We start from the raw sequence: 21821 nt of genomic DNA, 5'->3' as shown, positions 1-21821 counted from the left end.
AACTGCTTAGCAACTGGTAAACAATTCAGCTAGCTAAGATTACTACAATTTCATGAAAAATAGTTATTTTTCAAAAGCCTATCTTCTTTGTTTGTTGCTTGTTTTTTCTCCTATTCAGTCTTGCAGTTTTCTTTTGCTTTTTTCCGATGTACTTCACTCTAAAAACCATGTAAATTTCAATATTTGTAGGAGCTCATTTTTCAGCTGCTGCTGCAGTTGAAAGCAAGTTAAAGCTATGACAATCGGTTTGTATTGCTAGTAATGCCATTTTGCATCTATTGTATAATAATGCTTAAATATTATGCCAGATATGTCAGGGAGATATGTATACTGTAGCTAAGAAAGTACATGTGTTAGTAGCCCATGTGCCTCACCCTAATAATTTGGTCTATTTACCCCTCTTAATTTTGCCTACTGTTCTGACTTGGTGGTGCACATGTAGCCTATAACCTGTTTTAGAGAAATGCAATCATTGAATATTCTAAGAGATTTCATTGTCTGCTTATATGCCCCTTTATTTATCCTACGGTTCTGACTTGGTGTACAGGGAGAACGGCCCATGTTCTGAATTCGTTAAACATATATTTATATTGACTACACCCGTCCTAGCTCGCTCATTAATGTCTTAATTGAAATTACGGATTGCCTCTTATCCGCTTGTCGTCCCCTTATGCCATATTTTGTACATTTCAATTGTCATTAGAAACCACATTTTTTAAGCAAGTCAGCCATATCAGCTATGGTTTTTTTAAAGGCAGTAAATAAGGCTGAATGAACTGTTTCGCTGCCAGACAAGGCATGTAGGCCCTAACAGTTTGTGGGCACCGTTTGTCACCGTTATAGTGCAATTCATGTATTGTTTACATTTACATTTACGTCATTTAGCAGATGCTCTTATCTAGAGCTAGTGTTGTATTGTGTTGTGTAGTGGCTTTGCTGGCATGCATCCAACTTTTTTTTTGCCCAATCAAGATTTATATGCTAAAATCGCCACTGGTGTCAAGAGAAAATAAAATATATTTTGAATGCCTGGTTTTGACCAAACTCCCACCAGTGAGAAGGGCCAAGCGGGAGATGGACTTCTCATGACCAACCATTATAGGCAGGAAATGAATCACTACTGTAGCAAGCACAACCCTTGAAAGGAGGGTCAAGGCAGGCGGGGAGGTACTCTACACCACAATACAAGAAACGTAAAAAACTTCTTTACTACATGTATGCACTTTTGGACCGAGACATTTTTATGCTTTTTTTGGCAGAAAGAATTTCCTTTTTGAACCAGTGATCCAGCCGGTGAATGATGATGGCTTTTCTAATTCTTAATTTCAATGAAATCAATTTAGGAGGTGCCTGAAAAATGGGGCAGCGGGGTCTGCTCCTGGAAGTGTTCATTTGGCTACCAGAAAATGTTTCATTGAAGTCTAATAGCACTGAACGCCTTCAAGGTCTATAGGTCTGCACATACTGTATTACTCAGCACCTCAAAGAGTTAAACATGTCACTATTTCAATTAGCTTAATAATGGAACAAGGGTCTGTAGGACATTCCCTACCATATTCTCGAGTTGTCAGAAGATGACTTGACTACATACTGTCTCTTGATCACATTGACTGTGAGTATGTGTGAGTGTGCATGTATACAGTATGTGCATGCAGTGGTGGAAAAAGTACCCAAAAGTAAAAGTGAATGTCACCGATTAGAATACTACTTGAGTAAGTCTTAAAGCACCTGATATTAAATGTACTTAAGTATTAAAAGTAAAGTTATGAAACGTAAGAGTCATAAATCCAAAAAGCAAAACGCCAGACCTTTTATTTTGTTTGAGCTTTAGTTTTTCTGAAAGGCAATAGTTATTTTTTCGAAAAGGTAACAGTTAGTCTTACAGATGAAAGAAGTGCTCAGATAAAAAAAGGTGGATTCTCAATTAGGCAACACTTATGGTTTAATGAAGGAATATAGCCAGTAAACATAAGCACTTACAATCAGTCCCTTTGCTTTAGAAAACACCTCCTATAATAGAACCATATATATTGAAAAATACTATGTAGATGATGAGCTCATCAAAAGTACATGTACAGATCTGCACACAACCTCACTGTAGGATTAAGAGGACATCGCCACAGTCATGACTTTACTATAGGGGGCAATATTCGGAAGTTCGGATGACTGAGGTGCCCAAAGTAAACTGCCTGTTACTCAGGCCCAGAAGCTAGGATATGCATATAATTGGTAGTTTTGGATAGAACACACTCTGAAGTTTCTAAAACTGTTAACATAATGTCTGTGAGTACAACAGAACTGATAAGGCAGGTGAAAACCCGAGGATAATCTTTTTGAGGTCACCACCCGTTGAAATGGCTGTCTATGGGAAAATAAAAGGAAATCCTCCCAGATTGCAGTTCCTATGGCTTCCACTAGATGTCTTTAGAAAGGGTTTCAGGCTTGTTTTTTGAAAAATGAGCTAGAATTTGTAGTTTTTCTAGGTGGCTCTCATTTTGACTGTCGTCTTTTGGCGCGTGTGGATGAGGGCACGCACTTCATTATTTATCTCCGGTAATGAACATACTATTCTCCGTCTTAAATTTTATCGTTTATTTACATATTAGGGTAACTGAGGATTGATTAGAAATGTTGTTTGACTTGTTTGGACGAAGTTTATTGGTAACTTTTGGGATTCTTTGTATGCATTTTGAACGAGGGGAACAGGTGGATTACTGAATCAAGTGCGCCAAATAAACTGACCTTTTTGGGATATAAAGAAGGACTTTATCAAACAAAACGACCATTTGTTATGTAGCTGGGACCCTTGGGATTGAAAACAGAGGTTGATCTTGAAAGGTAAGTGATTTATTTTATCGCTATTTCTGACTTTCGTGATGCCTCTGCTGGTTTGGAAAATGTTTTTAATGCTTTTGTACACGGGGCGCTGTCCTCAGATAATCGCATAGTATGCTTTCGCCGTAAAGCCTTTTTGAAATCTGACAAAGCGGCTGGATTAACAAGAAGTTAAGATTTTAAATGATGTATGACACTTGTATTTTCATGAATGTTTAATATTATGATTTTTGTATTTTGAATTTTGCGCTCTGCAATTTCACTTGCTAACCATGTGTATGTGACAAATACATTTCATTTGATTTGAAATTTGGGGTAACTTAGAAATCTTGTTTTTGAAAGAAATTTTTTTTTTTTTTAAATAACATCAAATTGATGAAAAATACAGTGTAGACATTGTTACTGTTGTAAATGACTATTGTAGATGAAAACAGCAGATATTTTAATGGAATATCTACATAGGCGTACAGAGGCCCATTATCAGCAACCATCACTCCTGTGCTCCAATGGCACGTTGTGTTAGCTAATCCAAGTTTAGCAGGCTAATTGATCATTAGAAAACCCTTTTGCAATTATGTTTGCACAGCTGAAAACTGTTGTTCTGATTAAAGAAGCAATAAAAGTACTTACAGACAAAATATAATTATGCTTTAACCTCTCTAGGGCCAGTGGGACGATTTCGTCCCACCTATGTAACAGCCAGTGGAATCCCGTGGCGCGTTATTCAAATACCTTAGAAATGCTATTACTTCAATTTCTCAAACATATGACTATTTTACACAATTTTAAAGACAAGACTCTCGTTAATCTAACCACACTGTCCGATTTCAAAAAGGCTTTACAACGAAAGCAAAACATTAGATTATGTCAGCAGAGTACCCAGCCAGAAATAATCAGACACACATTTTTCAAGCTAGCATGTCACATAAACCCAAACCACAGCTAAATGCAGCACTAACCTTTGATGATCTTCATCAGATGACAATCCTAGGACATTATGTTATACAATACATGCATGTTTTGTTCAATCAAGTTCATATTTATATCAAAAACCAGCTTTTTACATTAGCATGTGACGTTCAGAACTAGCATACCTCCCCCCGCAAACTTCCAGTGAATTTACAAAATTACTCACGATAAACGTTCACAAAAAACATACAATTATTTTAAGAATTATAGATACAGAACTCCTCTATGCACTCGCTATGTCCGATTTTAAAATAGCTTTTCGGTGAAAGCACATTTTGCAATATTCTAAGTAGATAGCCCGGCATCACAGGGCTAGCTATTTAGACACCCACCAAGTTTAGCCCTCACCAAAGTCAGATTTACTATAAGAAATATGTTATTACCTTTGCTGTTCTTCATCAGAATGCACTCCCAGGACTTCTACTTCAATAACAAATGTTGGTTTGGTTCAAAATAATCCATAGTTATATCCAAATAGTGGCGTTTTGTTCGTGCGTTCAAGACACTATCCGAAAGGTGATGCGCCCGACGCGTTTCGTGACAAAAAAATTCTAAATATTCCATTACCGTACTTCGAAGCATGTCAACCGCTGTTTAAAATCAATTTTTATGCCATTTTTCTCGTAAAAAAGCGATAATATTCCAACCGGGAAACCGTGTTTTAGTACAAAGAGAGAGAAAATAAAAACATGGGGTCACCTCGTGCACGCGCCTCAGTCTCATTGTCCTCTGATAGACTACTTACCAAAGGCGCTAATGTTTTTCAGCCAGGGGCTGCAAAGACGTCATTCAGGTTTTTCCTGGGTTCTGAGAGCCTATGGGAGCCGTAGGAAGTGTCACGTTACAGCAAAGATCCTAAGTTTTCAATAAAAAGAGTCAAGAAGCCCAAGGAATGGTCAGAGAGGGCACTTCCTGTACAGAATCTTCTCAGGTTTTTGCCTGCCATATGAGTTCTGTTATACTCACAGACACCATTCAAACAGTTTTAGAAACTTTAGGGTGTTTTCTATCCAAAGCCAATAATTATATGCATATTCTAGTTTCTGGGCAGTAGTAATAACCAGATTAAATCGGGTACGTTTTTTATCCGGCCGTGCAAATACTGCCCCCTACCCTCAACAGGTTAATGAAGGATGCTGGCCTTCTAGGAAGAGTTGCAAAGAAAATGCCATATCCCAGACTGGCCAACAAAAAGAAAAGATTAAGATGGGCAAAAGAACACAGACACTGGACAGAGGAACTCTGCCTAGAAGGCCAGCATTCTGGGGTCGCCTCTTCACTGTTGACATTGAGACTGGTGTTTTGCGGGTACTATTTAATAAAGCTGCCAGTTGAGGACTTGTTAAGTGTCTGTTTCACAAACTAGACACTGTAATGTACTTGTCCTCTTGCTCAGTTGTGCACCGGGGCCTCCCACTCCTCTTTCTATTCTGGTTAGAGCCAGTTTGTGCTGTTCTCTGCAGGGAGTAGTACACAGCTTTGTACGAGATCTTCAGTTTCTTGGCAATTTCTCGCATGGAGTAGCCTTCATTTCTCAGAACAAGAATAGACCGATGAGTTTCAGAAGGAAGGTCTTTGTTTCTGGCCATTTTGAGCCTGTAATCGAACACAGGAGTGATGGTTGGTGATAATGTGCCTCTGTATGTAGATATTCCAATAAAAATCAGCCTTTTCCAGCTACAATAGCAATTTACAACATTAACAACGTCTACAATGTATTTCTGATCAATTTGATGTTATTTTAATGGACAAAAAAAATAAGCTTTTCTTTCAAAAACAAGGACATTTCTAAGTGACCCCAAACCTTTGAACGGTAGTGTAAATGACAAATTATGATCATCTAACCATCAGCATTCATGCTTGATTATAGTTGGCCACCTCTCCAAAAACGTGGCTGATGTTCCCTCAAAAAACAGCACCACAAAAATCTGTTCAATCATGAAACAAATAAGACAAAGAACAAAACATTTGTTTTGTGCAAGTACATTTCTTTCTCATAAAACATTCCATTTGAACCTCCAAAACAGAGTTTGAGTAAAGCCCCAGCCTACACATTAATTGAGCTACTATTACGGAAGTGTTGTTTTTGTTTAAATTTACTGGCCAACCTCAAATGGCATCTGGAAATTCAACAAAATGTATACAACTTAAGTCTTACTAAGCCCTTCACATCCAGAAAGCGTGGAAATTTGGTTAGAATGGTGGAGCATTTACTCAGGTCGTGGGTCATCTTCTTCCTGTACCCAAAGGTCAATTTCATCTTCTGTTTGACTGTTTCTTCATCAGAAGAATGCTTCATAAGAGAAACGGTCTCTCTGCACCAGTCTTCACTCAGAGTAGCCAAAGTGGATGGACTGGACTCCCTCTCAGCAGTTGGCAATCCATAGTATAGTTGAGTGGGCCGTTTCTCAGATGAAGCCAAATTCCTCTGAACGGTTTTGATTCTATACGAGAGGTACCCTCCTCCACTAGTAGGGTGGTAATAATGTTCCTTAAGAAAATGAACACGGTTACTAATCTTGAAAGAAAAAACAAATAACCAAGTCCCATTTGCTTAGATACCATACCAGACAAATTAAACGCAGATGCCCTTTATCAGTTGTAATGTATACTTACATATCAATTTGTGGTGTAGGGATCCTTCAGGTATGGGAACAAGGAGACAATGCCTTGTGGAAACGTTTCTCTCACACTGCGCGATGGTGATGTCCTGACAATAATATAATGTTATGTTTAGGTGGCAATCAGAATCTCCACGAGCAGCTTTGGTCCCCAGCCAGCAAAATATCAGGTGTGATTTTTTTAATCAGTATCATGCCCATCGAGTTTGATACAAGAGAAATCTTCTACCAATAGCAATGTAGCTATTAGCAGTAGCCTAACCAATTATGTGACTGTGATACTGATAAAGAAATTATTTTTTAACATTCAGCAGATATGGGAGCAAGTAATGCTCAACAATTTTCATTATGAATCTTTCCTTTAAACTTACCGTGAATCTGTCATCTCCAAAACAAGAATGTTGATCATCTTTCGTCTGGTGCAGTCAGTCAGGCCGTTAGTTTTGGAGTATTCCTTGATGACCACCTCTCCACCAGGCTTTTTCTTCAGTATGCCCTCTATTAGCTGTAAAAAAAAAAAAAAAACAGCAGTGAAAAATCAATTTGATGGCAAGTGAATTGAAGAATGAATTACAAACTTACATTTTTTGCTTCGTCATCAGATCTTTGAGGCTTTCGTGAGGGGCTTCCATCCTCGCTCAAAATTATTGTATCATCCGACTCACGGTCTGAACCACCCATCACAGCACTGGCAGAGGCAGGACTCATCAGGGAAGATTCTTAAATACACAATGACAATACAATACATGTCAAATGTATGGTTATATTGAAAGTGATGCCACAAGTAACCAAGACTTGAAAACCAGCATATACCTTTAGCATCATTGTTCAGTGTGAGATTGAAAACACCAAGATCTGGCCATTTCACCACCTCCTCAAACACATACCCATCAACTTCAGTTCCAGACCCATCATACAGCTGTGCCTCTGATAAACTAGTAAGTGGGCCTCAAATTTCAGGAAAGCTGTGACAAACAATAAAACAACAATCTACAATTAGAATTGTAATGGTAAGAGTAATCAGACTGAATTGTAAATCTATGAACACAATACATTTATTTCCAATCACAAATTAAAAGTTTACCTCCAATCAAAAGATTTTCAAGTGTCAGGTCAATTATCTTGATATATTTTTGTTCACCATTGAATTTCACCCTGATCAGCATGATGACTAGGTCTGAAAGCAGTTAATGGTAAGAGATAAGGTCAAAATGGATGAAAAGGCATTGCATTTGTATTTCAATCATGACACATTATATCAGGATGACTACAAACATTTTCACCAATACTCCTTTACTTAGCAATGCTAATTTTAAAGTATATTATGAAAATATTGGATCATGACCATAACTTGTCTGATATTACTTAAAGCAGGTCCAAAACTACAGCAAACAGACTACTCAACTCACATTCACTGTCCCGAAATATGGATGGCCTAATTAGTCCAGTAAAATGCACTCATAATTCCAGCTAGTCACTATATTATGTTGTCATGTTCTAGGAGAAGTCTTACAAGACCGCCAAAATTAACTGGTCATAAAGCGAGTGGGAAACGCAGTTAGTTAAGACTAGCTAGCTGTCGATGCAATGGTCACAATATTTATCTATAAGCATCACACACAAGTCAAAAATGCAATTATAATTTGGCTAAATAAACAACTCACCTTGAATCATATTAGTCATAAATATATAGTAAGCAGACGGAAAAATAGAGAACAAACTAGCATGAGGCTAAAAAAAGCTTGGTCCTGAAATGACACGCGCGCCCATGGAACCACCACGTGGAGCAGACTAACTGCACAGGACAGGGGCGGGCTAGTTAGTTAGCATGCTAGCTATCTAGCAAAGATGTGCAAAAAGTGAAAGAGCAAGTGTCTCTAACATTAGCTGCACACACGCAATCAAAACAGTTACTTTTTATGTTACACTGCAGTCTGACAACCAAGTATCAAGTATTTAAATTAAAATAGATTAATAATTATTACATTTACATTTAAGTCATTTAGCAGACGCTCTTATCCAGAGCGACTTACAAATTGGTGCATTCACCTTATGATATCCAGTGGAACAACCACTTTACAATAGTGCATCTAAATCTTTTAAGGGGGGGGGTTAGAAGGATTACTTTATCCTATCCTAGCTATTCCTTAAAGAGGTGGGGTTTCAGGTGTCTCCGGAAGGTGGTGATTGACTCCGCTGTCCTGGCGTCGTGAGGGAGCTTGTTCCACCATTGGGGTGCCAGAGCAGCGAACAGTTTTGACTGGGCTGAGCGGGAACTGTGCTTCCTCAGAGGTAGGGGGGCCAGCAGGCCAGAGGTGGATGAACGAATAATATTAGTGAAATAATTATTTAAAACTCACCTTTGCGTGGAACAAATTAGGATTTTGTTAATCCAACAATGGTGTCGAGAAAAGAGGAAATTTGAACGCAGAAACTGAATTTATGGGTGGGGTTGTGATGATGTTTACACTTACTGAGAAAAAGTCTACACTAATAGAGTAAAATTGTATACCTTAGCAATTAACACCAGTTATCAGCACTGACGCTAGGGGTCATTTGGCACTGCCAGTTGCTAAAACAACTCTATGGGAGTTGATCACTTTTGACACAGTGAATTTAACACTGGTGATTTTTACTGTGTAGTGTATGGTTACAATATGTGAAACAGCTATTAGTCCCAAAGCAAAGGATCAGGAAATACTGCAACAGATTTAGACAACATTCAAGACCTTAAATTATGATAAAAGAAAACATAATCCTTACTTACATTCAAACCTCGATGTCTGTGCAGAGAACTCTGACGGCAGCCTCTCTTTGTCTTTGATGATCCACAAGAGCCTTTCTACAGCCATGAACCATGAGTTTCACCTTGTAGCATTCGGGCGCAGCATCTGGAGGTCCCAAGCATCTTCAACCGTTTCGGCTGCAAGTGTGGATCTTCCTCATTTGTTCCAAAGTGCTTGGCACTTGCCAAATATTGAACAGGACACTTTTTTTGTATGCTTTCAGGGCATCGAATGTAGATACTAAGTTGAGTAGGTGTCTAACACAACGCTGGTGCTTCGGCAGCTGGTCCTCAAAACTATCATCTTCATTCAGGATTGTTGCCACATAAACAAACTCCACTTCTTCACTCTCCTCTTGTTCCTCCTCTTCATCATCTTCCTGTCCTTGCTGAGCTGCTTCAACACCATCACATCGACTGCCTCGTTATTTTCGTCTTCTTAAAAAACTTGGAAAGCTTTCAAGAAGTTAAAGCCGATGTCTGTTGTTCTCACAATCTTACCCTGAATTTCGAACTGAGAATTTATGTAATTTATGGCGCCTACCAACAAAGGTGTGCGAGCCTCTCAACCGTTTACAGGCCAGGGCTGCAGAGCATCTGTTGAGACTTTCAGGGTCTATCCAATGGGCTGTAACACCAATGAATTTCCGTCTTCTTGCAGATCAGCAGTCAGTGGTGGTGGCGATGTGGTCAACTTGTCATGGCCTCAGTCACCTTCTTCATTTTCTTGGAGGTTATCAACAACCCTGGAGCGCAGAGAGGGTCTTGATATGATCTTTGAGTTAGGCTGCAGATCCTGGACAAACTCTCTGAACGGTTCTTGTTCTACAACAGTGAATGTTTGGAGCCCTTGGACTACATACTTCACCACAATACTTAAGGTATAGGATCCTAATTTTAAACATATAAACAACATTAGTTAAGTGAGAATTTGTGACCATTTAATTTTACAATGTTAATTGTAAACATGTAAAATGTAAAAAAATTTCATTGATCTAGTTTGTAGGTTATGTCAATATCTTAAGTCTACAGTAATTAGCTAGGTAAGAAGAACAAATTGATCAACTAACACAATTAATAAAATGGCTAGCTAACTAGCTAAGCTAGTGGGTGTTAGCTAACATTTGAATGTTAACGTTAGCTAGCTAGCTTGACCAGGGGTGTTTAGAGAAAATGTATTTGGCTAGACTAACGTTAGCTGACTAAAATGTGCCCAGATTCAAAAACTACTACGCTAGCTAGTTAGCGAACGTTAGTTTATTTAGATTGCATTAGCTAACAAAGCTTCAGTTAAAGTAGGTAGCTACTAGCTAGTGAACTATTTAGGTATAGGATTAACTAGCATCAACTAACACGGCTTGTTGCATTAGTAACTGTGGGCAAGCTAGCTAGGTTAGCTAATGTTAGCTAGCATGCTAACATTATTCTAGCTAGCTGGCAAGCTAACAGTAGGCTTACCTCAATGTGTTCTTAGATTAAATTTTCGATTCGACGGCGAGTTCTCGAACGCTAGTATTTCCTGAACTTTTAGTAAACATAACAGACATTTCATCCTGTAGGATGATTCCTTCATTCTGAGAAAATAAAACATTTATTTTAGATATGGCCAAGGGTGTTCGTCCTCATCAGGAGGTGGTGGTGGTAGAACGATTTCAGGCCTGATTGTGCTATTTCGGACTTGCTTGGGCAAAGTACTGCTGAGTGGATGACTGTTTTGCAAGTGACATGCTCCCGGTGGGTGCATGTCGTCGAATGCTGCCTTGCAAAACAAGTTCACCCATGGGTGCGCCATTGCTTGCTTCTTTTTTCCAACATGAATCATTTTCTTCTTCCAGCTTCAGATTGATTTGATTGTGAAGCGAGTAACGAAGCTGTCAGGGGAAATGTATCGGAGTAAAATTATACGTAAAAAAAAATGTTGTTAAGTAAAAGTCGACTGAAATATAAATAGTAAAGATAGCCTAAAAAACGACTTAAGTACATTAACAAAGTATTTCTATTTCCTTACTTTACACAACTGTGGGTATGTGATGTGTGTGTGTGCTCGCATGCATGCATGCATTCATGCACATGTATGTGTGTGTGTATGTGCGTTGGAGTGTGCATGCATGTGCGTGCTTGCATGAGTGTGTGTATGTGTGCAAGTGCATGCTTGCATGAGTGTGTGTGTGCATGTGCATGCTTGCATGAGTGTGTGTGTGCGTGCATGTGTATGTGTTTGGCCAGCCTGGCTCTATGTGCTATGGTCTACTGGCCCTGTGAGTAGACCTGTCTGGTCCAGATTCTTTCTGGCCATTTAGCTTGGCTAATGGCCACTCTGCCACGGCAAATGGCCCACCTCTCCGCTCTGCCAGCCAGCCGTCACCCTGATAGGCCCTAATGTAAATATTTGGACCAGTACTACCTCCCCCCTAGGGGACAAAACAAGCTCTTTAATTGATATACTGTGCGTCCCCAACATCCTCTCAGTAACCCCCACCACGCCCCCCTTTGAGTTTTGGGAAGGAACTGGTGTAAGAAGTGGAACAAAAGAACTACAGCAGGGTAGGGGGAATAATGGATTAGTCTTATCCTGTGAAGAAGATGGTGTCACACTGAGTGTCCCTGGACCTTCAGATCTCAGCGGTGTGCATCTCTGGATCTGTCCTGACAAGAAGTGGAGTTTCGCTTGAGTTAATTCCTTTCAAGTCTTATCACAAGGGCGGATGTACAGACGTGAAAAAAGTGAACCATTACAAAAATGAACTTTAAACGAAAGATAAAATACACAGCACATTCAAAGTCTACACAGTTGTTCCGTTTAGTTCAGACAAAGTTGCAGAACAAATCTGTTCATGTGGGGACTGAAAATGAAATCACCAGCAGTGAAATAATTTGCCGCCAATTCTGACACCGAATATCATTTGAATGATCAGCTTGTCTGTTGAGTATCTCACAGTGCTTATTACTCTGAGGAACTGAAGCATACAATATTCATTAAATCGCTTTGATAACCTCTAATCCATACACAAGCCGTTATGTCAGAAACAGAGCATGGCACTATGGGGCCACTATCCACGCTCACAGCAGGTCTTTATATCAAGTCCCTCTGAAAACTTCATTAGCTATATAGAGTAAAAAAAAATTAAAAAAAGAACTTTCTCTTCAAACAAAAAACAGGGAGCATTGCATAGCCCAAGGGGCATAAGTACAAAATCACAGAGCCCTCTTGTAAGCTTAAGTAGGTCAGGAGACTCATTTAGGACACGTGGCTTGGGCTGGGATCACTTCACACTTCCCCACGCGTTGGCTAATTGACTGTAATTGCCAAATTTACTGGTCAGTAATCTACTTTTAATTTGTTTTTCTACTCCCCCTCCTCCTTCCCTCTCTTCACTCCATAGAGTTGAGAAGAGGGCCAGCCCTGTCTTGAGTGTCACGTTCAATAACGCAGCTCAGGACGGGACCCAATTAGCATTGTGAGCTGAACCCTCAAAAAAGGCAACCTAACGGCGACATATCCTGGGGACATAATTGAACGAGACACCAGCTTTAATTTGAATCTCTACTGCCTACGGGCTGGGCTATGAAATAAGTTTGTCTTAAAGGTCATGTAAACTATGGGAGCTCAGATTTCCCTGTTTGTCCAATGAGAAGAAAGATTAATGAGAGTAATAATTATCATCTAATTACTTTGCTGTTGTTCCCGTAAAGAACATTAACGATAGGGTTTCCTTTTTTATGTGCTTGCCACAACATTCTGATGTTTTAAGTATGTCATATATATACACATTTTGAAATTGTATTCTATTCTATTTCTTCTGGTAGGACAATCAATATAATGTCAGAATGCATATATAATGTAATGGTCTATTTCATCCTTACCATTGTGTGATTACAAATGTATGTGTTTTTTGTCTGATATGTACCGTTCAAAAGTTTGGGGTCACTTAGAAATGTCCTTGTTTTCGAAAGAAAAGCTCATTTTTTGTCCATTAAAATAACATAAAATTGATTAGAAATACAGTGTAGACATTGTTAATGTTGTAAATTGCTAATGTAGCTGGAAACGGTTGATTTTTTATGGAATATCTGCATATGCGTACAGAGGCCCATTATCAGCAACCCTCACTCCGGTGTTCCAATGGCACATTGTGTTAGCTAATCTAATTTGACAAACAGACACCTCACAAGTTCTCAACTGGCAGCTTCATTAAATAGTACCCGCAAAACACCAGTCTCAATGTCAAAAGTGAAGAGGCGACACCGGGATGCTGGCCTTCTAGTTCCTCTGTCCAGTGTCTGTGTTATTTTGCCCATCTTAATCTTTTCTTTTTATTAGCCAGTCTGAGATATGGCTTTTTCTTTGCAACTCTTCTTAAAAGACCAGCATCCCGGAGTCGCCTCACTGTTGACGCTGAGACTGGTGTTTGGCGGGTAATATTTAATGAAGCTGCCAGTTGAGAACTTGTGAGGTGTCTGTTTCTCAAATTAGACACTCTAATGAACTTGTCCTCTTGCTCAGTTGTGCACCGAGGCCTCCCACTCCTCTTTTGCTTCTGGTTAGAGCCAGTTTGCGCTGTTCTGTGAAGGGAGTAGTACACAGCATTGTACGAGATCTTCAGTTTCTTGGCAATTTCTTGTATGGAATAGCCTTTATTTCTCAGAACAAGAATAGACTGACAAGTTTCAGAAGAAAGGTCTTTGTTTCTGGTCATTTTGAGCGGTTGATCGAACCCACAAATGCTGATGCTCCAGATACTCAACTAGTCTAAAGAATGCCAGTTTTATTGCTTCTTTAATCAGCACAACAGTTTTCAGCTGTGCTAACATAAATGCAAAAGGGTTTTCTAATGATCAATTAGCCTTTTAAAATGATACACTTGGATTAGCTAACACAACGTGCCACTGGAACGCAGGAGTGATGGTTGCTGATAATGGGCCTCTGTACGCCTATATAGATATTCTTAAAGAATGTGCAGTTTCCAGCTACAATAGTCATTTACAACATTAACAATGTCTACACTGTATTTCTGATAAATTTGATGTTATTTTAATGGACAAGAAATGTGCTTTTCTTTCAAAAACAAGGACATTTCTAAGTGACCCCAAACTTTTGAACGGTAGTGTACGTCTGTGGTACAGTTGTGTATCAGTCTTAGTCACAGATCAAAGTGAAATTGACATACAGGTAAAGAGAAGCCTTGCTACTAGAGCCATAGAGTGTCTAAAGAACGTCAAGATTTATTCCATGAGTAATTCTCTCAGACAACGAGGGAAAACACTGCTTCTCAAAGACTGTAATTAAAAAATGTCAAACTTGTGGGCATCGAGATGTGACAAGAGGAACTATATCACCCCAGCTCTTCAAATACACAGGGAGTATCACTGAGTGACAGGAGAGAATGTGGAGAGGCCTTGGTGGGTGGGTACTGTTGGGGTAAGGAAGATAGACTCAAGGCAAGATCGAAGATCATGAAGTGATTCCAGAGATGAGATGAAGGATTGGTGTCAACTCTCGATTAGGTGGTTAGGGCCTGTGGTTAGGGTCTCTCATGACCTACCACACCAAAGACCTGTCACAGGACACGCCAATAACCTGTGCTGTATTCTCTCTTGGGAGCTGCAGACTGAAGAGTGTCTACTCTTCATGTATCTCTCTCTATTTCTCCCTCCGCCTCTTCGTACCCTCCTCTCTCTCTACTAATCGCCTCTGTCTTTAATAGCATCTCTGGTGGTAGTGATAGGAAGACTCGGTGCGGACCTTCAGATCACATTACCTCAGCCCAGTCCAGATTTGAGTGGCTGAACTTGTAACCTTATGATCCTCTAGCCCAAACTTAATGGGGCACCAGAGTCCCAACCCGCCTCAACCAGCCCATCGCATTAGTACCACTCAGGGCCCTCCAGACGGACTGACCGCAAATGTGAGGCGGCACCGCTGGGCCAGAGACCTGCCTGAGTTTACCATGGCCCCGGGTCATGTGTCCGTGACATCACTGGCCAGCCTCGTCGCCCCGGGTCACCATCATCAGATAAGGAGTCCGACCCAGAAAGGGCCTGAGTGGCCGGAAAGTCTGATGATGATGACATCATCACGCCCGATGGAGCTCGCCCATACAGAACAGCTGCCGGGCATCGCCCTGGACAGAGAGGGGTGGACTCTTTTGTAGTGGAGCTGCTCAGCTCAGCGGAGAGAGAGCGAGAGGCCACTATGAGAGAGATTTGACGGCGTGAAAGCCATTCGTTTACAAAACGCATGTTTGGGGCCCAACAAGCCAACCACCATATTCACTGCCAACTGATTCAAAAAGCACTAGGGTCCCTGGGAGGCACAGAGATAACAAGAAAACACTTGGTGAAAAACATGGGCCTTACACAGAACCTACAAGGTTTAAGACTTTCACCACACTCAACACCCCATCTCAAAGGTACTCTGACTATGTTGATTGGCTACAGTGTGGCCAACTGAAAAGTATTGCAGGATCACAAAACCTCCTGATGGAGGATCCTACACTCTCTCCCATCCCAAACAGAGAGCCGGGGCTTGTAGCTTGTGTCTTTATCCTTTGTGAGGGGAAACAGAGGTGTGTCTGTTAGTCTAATCCCTAAGCCCACTTATGGAACAGCAGTCAAGTGAATTAGGCACACAACATTACAGTTCAGCGTAATGGAAGCCAACAAGTTGACAGGGTACTAGTGAATTTGTGGTGCACGCTCAGCGGCTGAAAAATCTGGCTAAACTAGTCTTTTATCTGATTGGATTACTGTTACTTAGACCATACACAGTCAAGCATTAATAACTCCAACCTCTCTCTCTCTATCTCTGCTCGCACACACTTTTTCATCTGATTGGATTACTGTTCCTTAGACCATACACAGTCAAGCATTAATAACTCCAATCTCTCTCTCTCTCTCTCTCTCTCTCACACACACACACACACACACACACACACACACACAGGTCATTATGGCCAATCAGTTCTATTTTTCTGTCATTAGATCAGAGTACGATCTTTTTCCCCATTTTTTTTTCCTTTTTTTTACACCAAAGTACGTTGATCTCTAGACTTCCTTCCTGAGCGGTATGACGGCTGTGTGATCCCATGGTGCTTATACTTGCATACTATTGTTTGTACAGATGAACGTGGTACCTTTAGGCATTTGGAAATTGCCCCCAAGGATGAACCAGACTTGTGGAGGTCTACAATGTTTTTTTGAGGTCTTGGCTGATTTCTTTTGATTTTCCCATGATGTCAAGCAAAGAGGCGCTGAGTTTGAAGGTAGGTCTTGAAATACATCCACAGGTACACCTCCAATTGTCTCAAGAGTGTCAATTAGCCTATCAGAAGCTTCTAAAGCCATGACATCATTTTCTGAAATTTTCCAAGCTGTTTAAAGGCACAGTCAACTTAGTGTATGTAAACTTCTGACCCACTGGAATTGTGATACAGTGAATTACAAGTTAAATAATCTGTCTGTAAACAATTGTTGGAAAAATTACTTGTGTCATGCACAAAGTAGATGTCCTAACCGACAAACTATAGTTTGTTAACAAGAAATTTGTGGAGTGGTTGAAAAACGAGTTTTAATGACTCTAACCTAAGTGTATGTAAACTTCCGACTTCAACTGTGTATGTATACTATGCATTAAATAGCATGATTCCTATAAGCACAATACCCTAGCAGAGCAAACCCATCGGCCAAAAGACCATTTGAGTCTTTGAGTGAAAATATATGGGTTGAACTTTCATTAATTAGTACTAATGTGGGGACATAGGTTGTCTTGCATTTTAGTTAATAAATGGTTTATTAACACAGAATAGAATCCACCTTGAAAAGCAAACTTTATCACTAAAAGAAAACAACAACCTGCAAAATTCACCTGTTGAACAATACCCAGAAGAACCAACCCAGAAGACAGACAACACAGAACAAATGACATGGCTAAAGGGCCACTCCCCTGCTCTTTTACACGACTGTAAAAGAGCAGGGGAGTGGCCTGGGCCATAACCAAGCGATGGACAAATAACTTGATTATGCAATTCTTAGTGCAAATTTAGACAAAATAAAAAGACCTAGCTAGCTAAGACAAAGTCAAACAGTTCCTTTAAAAATTGTAATTGTCAGCAGCAGAATCAACCGGCTGCTGAAACTCGGCAGAAGTTTCAGCATGCAGAATAGTTTACCTTTGTTGTACCACAATTATAGAATATTGTATTTGTTTATACAACATGCATAATAGGCCACCAAAACAGGTGACCCATTTTTCCCGTGTCCAAGGGCATTGAAATATTTGATATTGATTTATACACTTTGTTCTGTTGGAATTTAGAATTCCCAAATCAAAGCTTTTGTTTAATTACATACAAATCATTAAAATCCAGACAGAAAATATTTACACAAGAAGCAACCTAATATTACACAGTCAACCTCTCATTTCTTTTAGTAAGTTCACCATTCTGCCATTCTCACTGTCTACAAACAAATCTACAAAAATGTAACTAGATAAATATTACACAACAGGTAAACATGTTTGTCAACCTCTACACAAAACCAAAGTTCTTGGTCTTAAAACCTGTTGGGGCTAGGGGGCAGTATTTTCACGGCCGGATGAAAAACGTACCCAATTTAAACAGGTTACTACTCCGGCCCAGAAAATAGAATATGCATATTATTATTAGATTTGGATAGAAAACACTCTGAAGTTTCTAAAACTGTTTGAATGGTGTCTCTAAGTATAACAGAACTCATATGGCAGGCAAAAACCTGAGAAAACATACAAGCAGGAAATGAAAATTTTGTGGCTGTACTATTTTCATGTCATTGCCAATAAAACACACAGTGACAAAGGATTCATTTTGCACTTCCTATGGCTTCCACTAGATGTCAACGATCTTTACAAAGTTGTTTGAAGCGTCTATGATGAACAGAGACCGAATGAGAAGGAAGGGAAGTTGACGTCCCTGGGATGTCGTCACTTCATTATTGCGCGCACATGCGCGTTCATGTGCAGCGAGACCTTTTTCAAAACGTGTTTCAAGACACAGGAGAGGTCGGGTTGAAATATTACTGATGTTTCACGTTAAAAATGGACCAAAAGATTGATGCTAAACAATGTTTGAACGAACGTAAATAGATTTTTTTTTTTGACTTTTCGACGTGACTTTTTCCCTCCCGCGCCCTACATTTTGAGTAGCCTACCGAACGCGCTAACAACACGGAACAGCATGGAGTTATTTGGACATAAATTAAAACATTTGTTGTGGACCTGAGAATCCTGGAAGTGCCTTCTGATGAAGATTATTAAAGGTAAGGGAATTTTGCTAATGTTATTTATGGTTTTAGATGATTCCAACATGGCAGCTATCTGTATAGCCTAGTGTATTTTTCTGACCAGAGTACTCAGATTATTGCAAAGTATGCTTTCCCAGTAAAGTTATTTTGAAATCTGTCAATGCGGTTGCATTCAGGAGAATGCAACTGTTATTCTTTGAATAACAGTTTAATACTTTAACCACATTTTATAATGAGTATTTTTTGTAAATTCACTGGCAGTTTTGGGGGAGACACATTTTCACAACGACACGCGCCGATGTAAAATGCTGTTTTTGGATATAAATATGAACTTGATAGAACAAAAATGCATGTATTGTCTAACATAATGTCCTAGGAGTGTCATCTGATGAAGATTGTCAAAGGTTAGTGCATAATTTTAGCTGGTTTTCTGCTTTTGGTGACGCCTGTCCTTGAATTGAAAATGGATGTGTGTACTTTTTTGGCTATGTACTCTCCTAACATAATCTAACTTTATGCTTTCGCCGTAAAGCCTCTTTGAAAATTGGACAATGTGGTTCGATTAAGGTGATGTTTATCTTTTAAATGGTGTAAAATAGTTGATTGTTTGAGAAATTTAAATTATTAGATTTTTGATGTTTTGAATTTCCCGCCTTGCTAGCAATCCCGTCAGTGGGATTAGGTTACCCTCGATCACCATGAGGAATGGCTTAATGGCATGCTTCAGTTCATGCCGAACTGAATGAGTGTGCTCGTATAATCCTTAAAAGATCTTCGTTTGAGAAACAAGAAAAAAGAGGCAATAGTACTGTTTGTCCATTTTGAGACGCCATAGCCAGGATACACTTCCTCAAAATATTACATTTACATTTAAGTCATTTAGCAGACTTCATATTAATATTAATATTTGAAAATATTCAGAATTAATCGAAAATAACTCAAGAAATCTGTCATTCATTTTGACGTTTTTTGCTGAGGAGATCTTATAGTTGCACAATTTAACATCTAACTAAGGTTTTTGTATGAAATGTGCATGAATACGAGTCGTCTCTCATTGAATGACATCAATGACTACTGAAGAATCCTAACTGTTGACCAATCACAGAAGAAGGGACGTAGACCTCGGCTCTGAACTTCAGCTTGCCTCCAGAAAAAATGTAGTGTGCCCGAACAGCCAAAATCCAAAATAAAAAAATGTTGTCATAATATATGCACAAACTCTACCAAACTGTTTAGGCTGGGAAGCATGCGGCTAGACTACACTCCCACCTTTCATCAAAAAAAGATTTTCTTCAAAACTCATTTTCATATTCATCCCTTTCATTATTGTGAACCAGCCCGGTGATCCTGCTCTGTTTTCAATTAGGTCGCTGGTTATTTACAAGTATTGTGCTGAGGATGTTGGACCCATGTACGCTGCCCTTGAGGCCTTTGTGCCTGCCGACAATGGATAATGAACTTTCTGCCCATGTGTGGCTTGCAGGGCAGAGCGGCAGACAGACAACGTGCCCGTCACCCGTCACCCCCCACCCAAACACACACACACACACGTAAAAACAGGACAGACAATATAAATACATTTATTTTATTTGTTTGTCCCAATAGGAGAACCTTTTTGGTTCCAGGTAGAACCTTTTGGTGGTGAAAAAGGTTCTACTTAGAACCTTTTAGTGGTGAAAGGGTTCCATGTAGAACCTTGTATTATTGAAAGGGTTCCAAATGGAACCAAAAAGTTATTTCAGAGGGTTCTCCTGTGGGGACAATTGAAGAACCCTTTATGGTTCTAGGTAGCACCTTCTTTTCTAAGAGTGTACTGACCCCAGTGGCGGTTCTAGACCATTTCAACTGGGGGGGGCCAAGCTGGGGCCAGTTGTACTATTAGAGGGGCCAGTTACATTAGACGTTATTGTTGTCATATCGTTTTCTTCACTGCATTGCATGCATTAGCAGGCAAAAGACCATGTTCATAATCATTAGTGTTCCGCGTTGCCACTGTCTAATAACGGATGTAAAAAAAAGAACGATAGCAAAAATTAGTTATGTAAAAATTATTTGATACTCCACATTTAGGGGGGCCACAAGGGAGTCCAAAATTGTTGTCACAGGGGCAATGGCCCCCCCTGCGTTCCCCCCCCCCCCAGAACCGCCCTGACTGACCACCGACTACTTACGTCTCAGATGCTTCTCAACCAACCAACTGTCCACTTTGATGTCTAACAAACAGCAACCTCTCTAATTTCCACTATTTGAGTTTCAGTTGGTCAGATATGGACATTGTTGCTGCCTGGACAATTAAATCTGAAGCACCAAATAATAAATGTTCCCATGTTCAGACAGTGACTCAAAAACCCACAACTGTAGACGACAATCAGCTTTGGAGAAGTTCTAAGTGGTCTGTTAGGTGGGCAAGTCTGTTGAGTCACTGTATTGTTCAGCAGTGGGGGGGTGGGGGGTCTACTATATCACGTAGACCCTTGAGCAGGTAATTAGATAAAATGCCAGCTGGATTTACATGCCACAAGTGATGCAGAGAAAGAGACACCTCATCCATTGCAACCACATCAAAGGAGACCAGGTTATTAATGGGGGATGGAGAGCACTGGAGGCTGTGTTACCATCACACGCTCTCCCACGCTCATTTAGAATCAACAGCGCACGCGAACACATCCACCATTACACACAGCCACACAACCACATAAACACACACAAGTAAACATACCAACTACGTTCTATATCTTTCTGTATTATCGACATGATAACGGAACTACTCTATTGTCGGTGCATCTCACAATTAGGCAACTTATTGAGCTCAAGATTCAATATGCATGTTAATTCTCAGGTTTGGGGGAAAATTTGAAATGCTTTGATGTTCACCAATCTTGGCAGCCAATCATCAGTGGCAAACAATTGCAGACTTAATGAAGACAGCAAAAACAATGGCTGGGGCTATTGTTTCAAATACATGCATGTTAATATGCCTCAAATACATGCATGTAAATGTGATTTGAATCAATACCTTTTAATTGGCCAGTGTCTCTATTCTTGTCCTTGATATATAGCACGTATTTAATCCTCCTGAACGGAATAACCTTTATGATTTAATAGGTAATGAAATAAGAGCAGTTTTAAATCATGTTACCTTCATCCGCACCTCTCAGTTACAGGAACCAGACAGACTTGGGTGGAACCCCCGGGCAAGTCTGTAAAGGACAGTGTCAGCAGTAAGATTTAAAACTCAAGAAATATCTCACTAACGGTTGACAGACTAGGCTAGGGATGGGCAACTCGTAGGCCCGCGGATCAAAATATTATTATGATTTAAAAAAAAGTGGGAA

General features: G+C 39.9%; 1 protein-coding gene across 1 annotated transcript; it reads right to left on the bottom strand.

The window, feature by feature from the left end:
- Window positions 1-5558: 5558 nt before the first annotated feature.
- Window positions 5559-11056, bottom strand: LOC106583962 (uncharacterized). The gene is made up of 7 exons (XM_014168688.2): window positions 9193-11056; window positions 7510-7602; window positions 7313-7390; window positions 7008-7144; window positions 6797-6930; window positions 6421-6514; window positions 5559-6295 (listed from the first exon to the last, which is right to left on the bottom strand). Exons 1-6 carry the CDS (start codon window positions 9275-9277, stop codon window positions 6424-6426), a joined length of 618 nt encoding a protein of 205 aa, XP_014024163.1. The 5' UTR covers window positions 9278-11056; the 3' UTR covers window positions 5559-6295; window positions 6421-6423.
- Window positions 11057-21821: the final 10765 nt, after the last annotated feature.

Source organism: Salmo salar, chromosome ssa02, assembly GCF_905237065.1.
Source record: "Salmo salar chromosome ssa02, Ssal_v3.1, whole genome shotgun sequence".
NCBI classification, from domain to species: domain Eukaryota; kingdom Metazoa; phylum Chordata; class Actinopteri; order Salmoniformes; family Salmonidae; genus Salmo; species Salmo salar.
The sequence above is the reverse complement of the archived record's forward strand: the minus strand, read 5'-3'. Positions and strand labels throughout refer to the sequence as shown.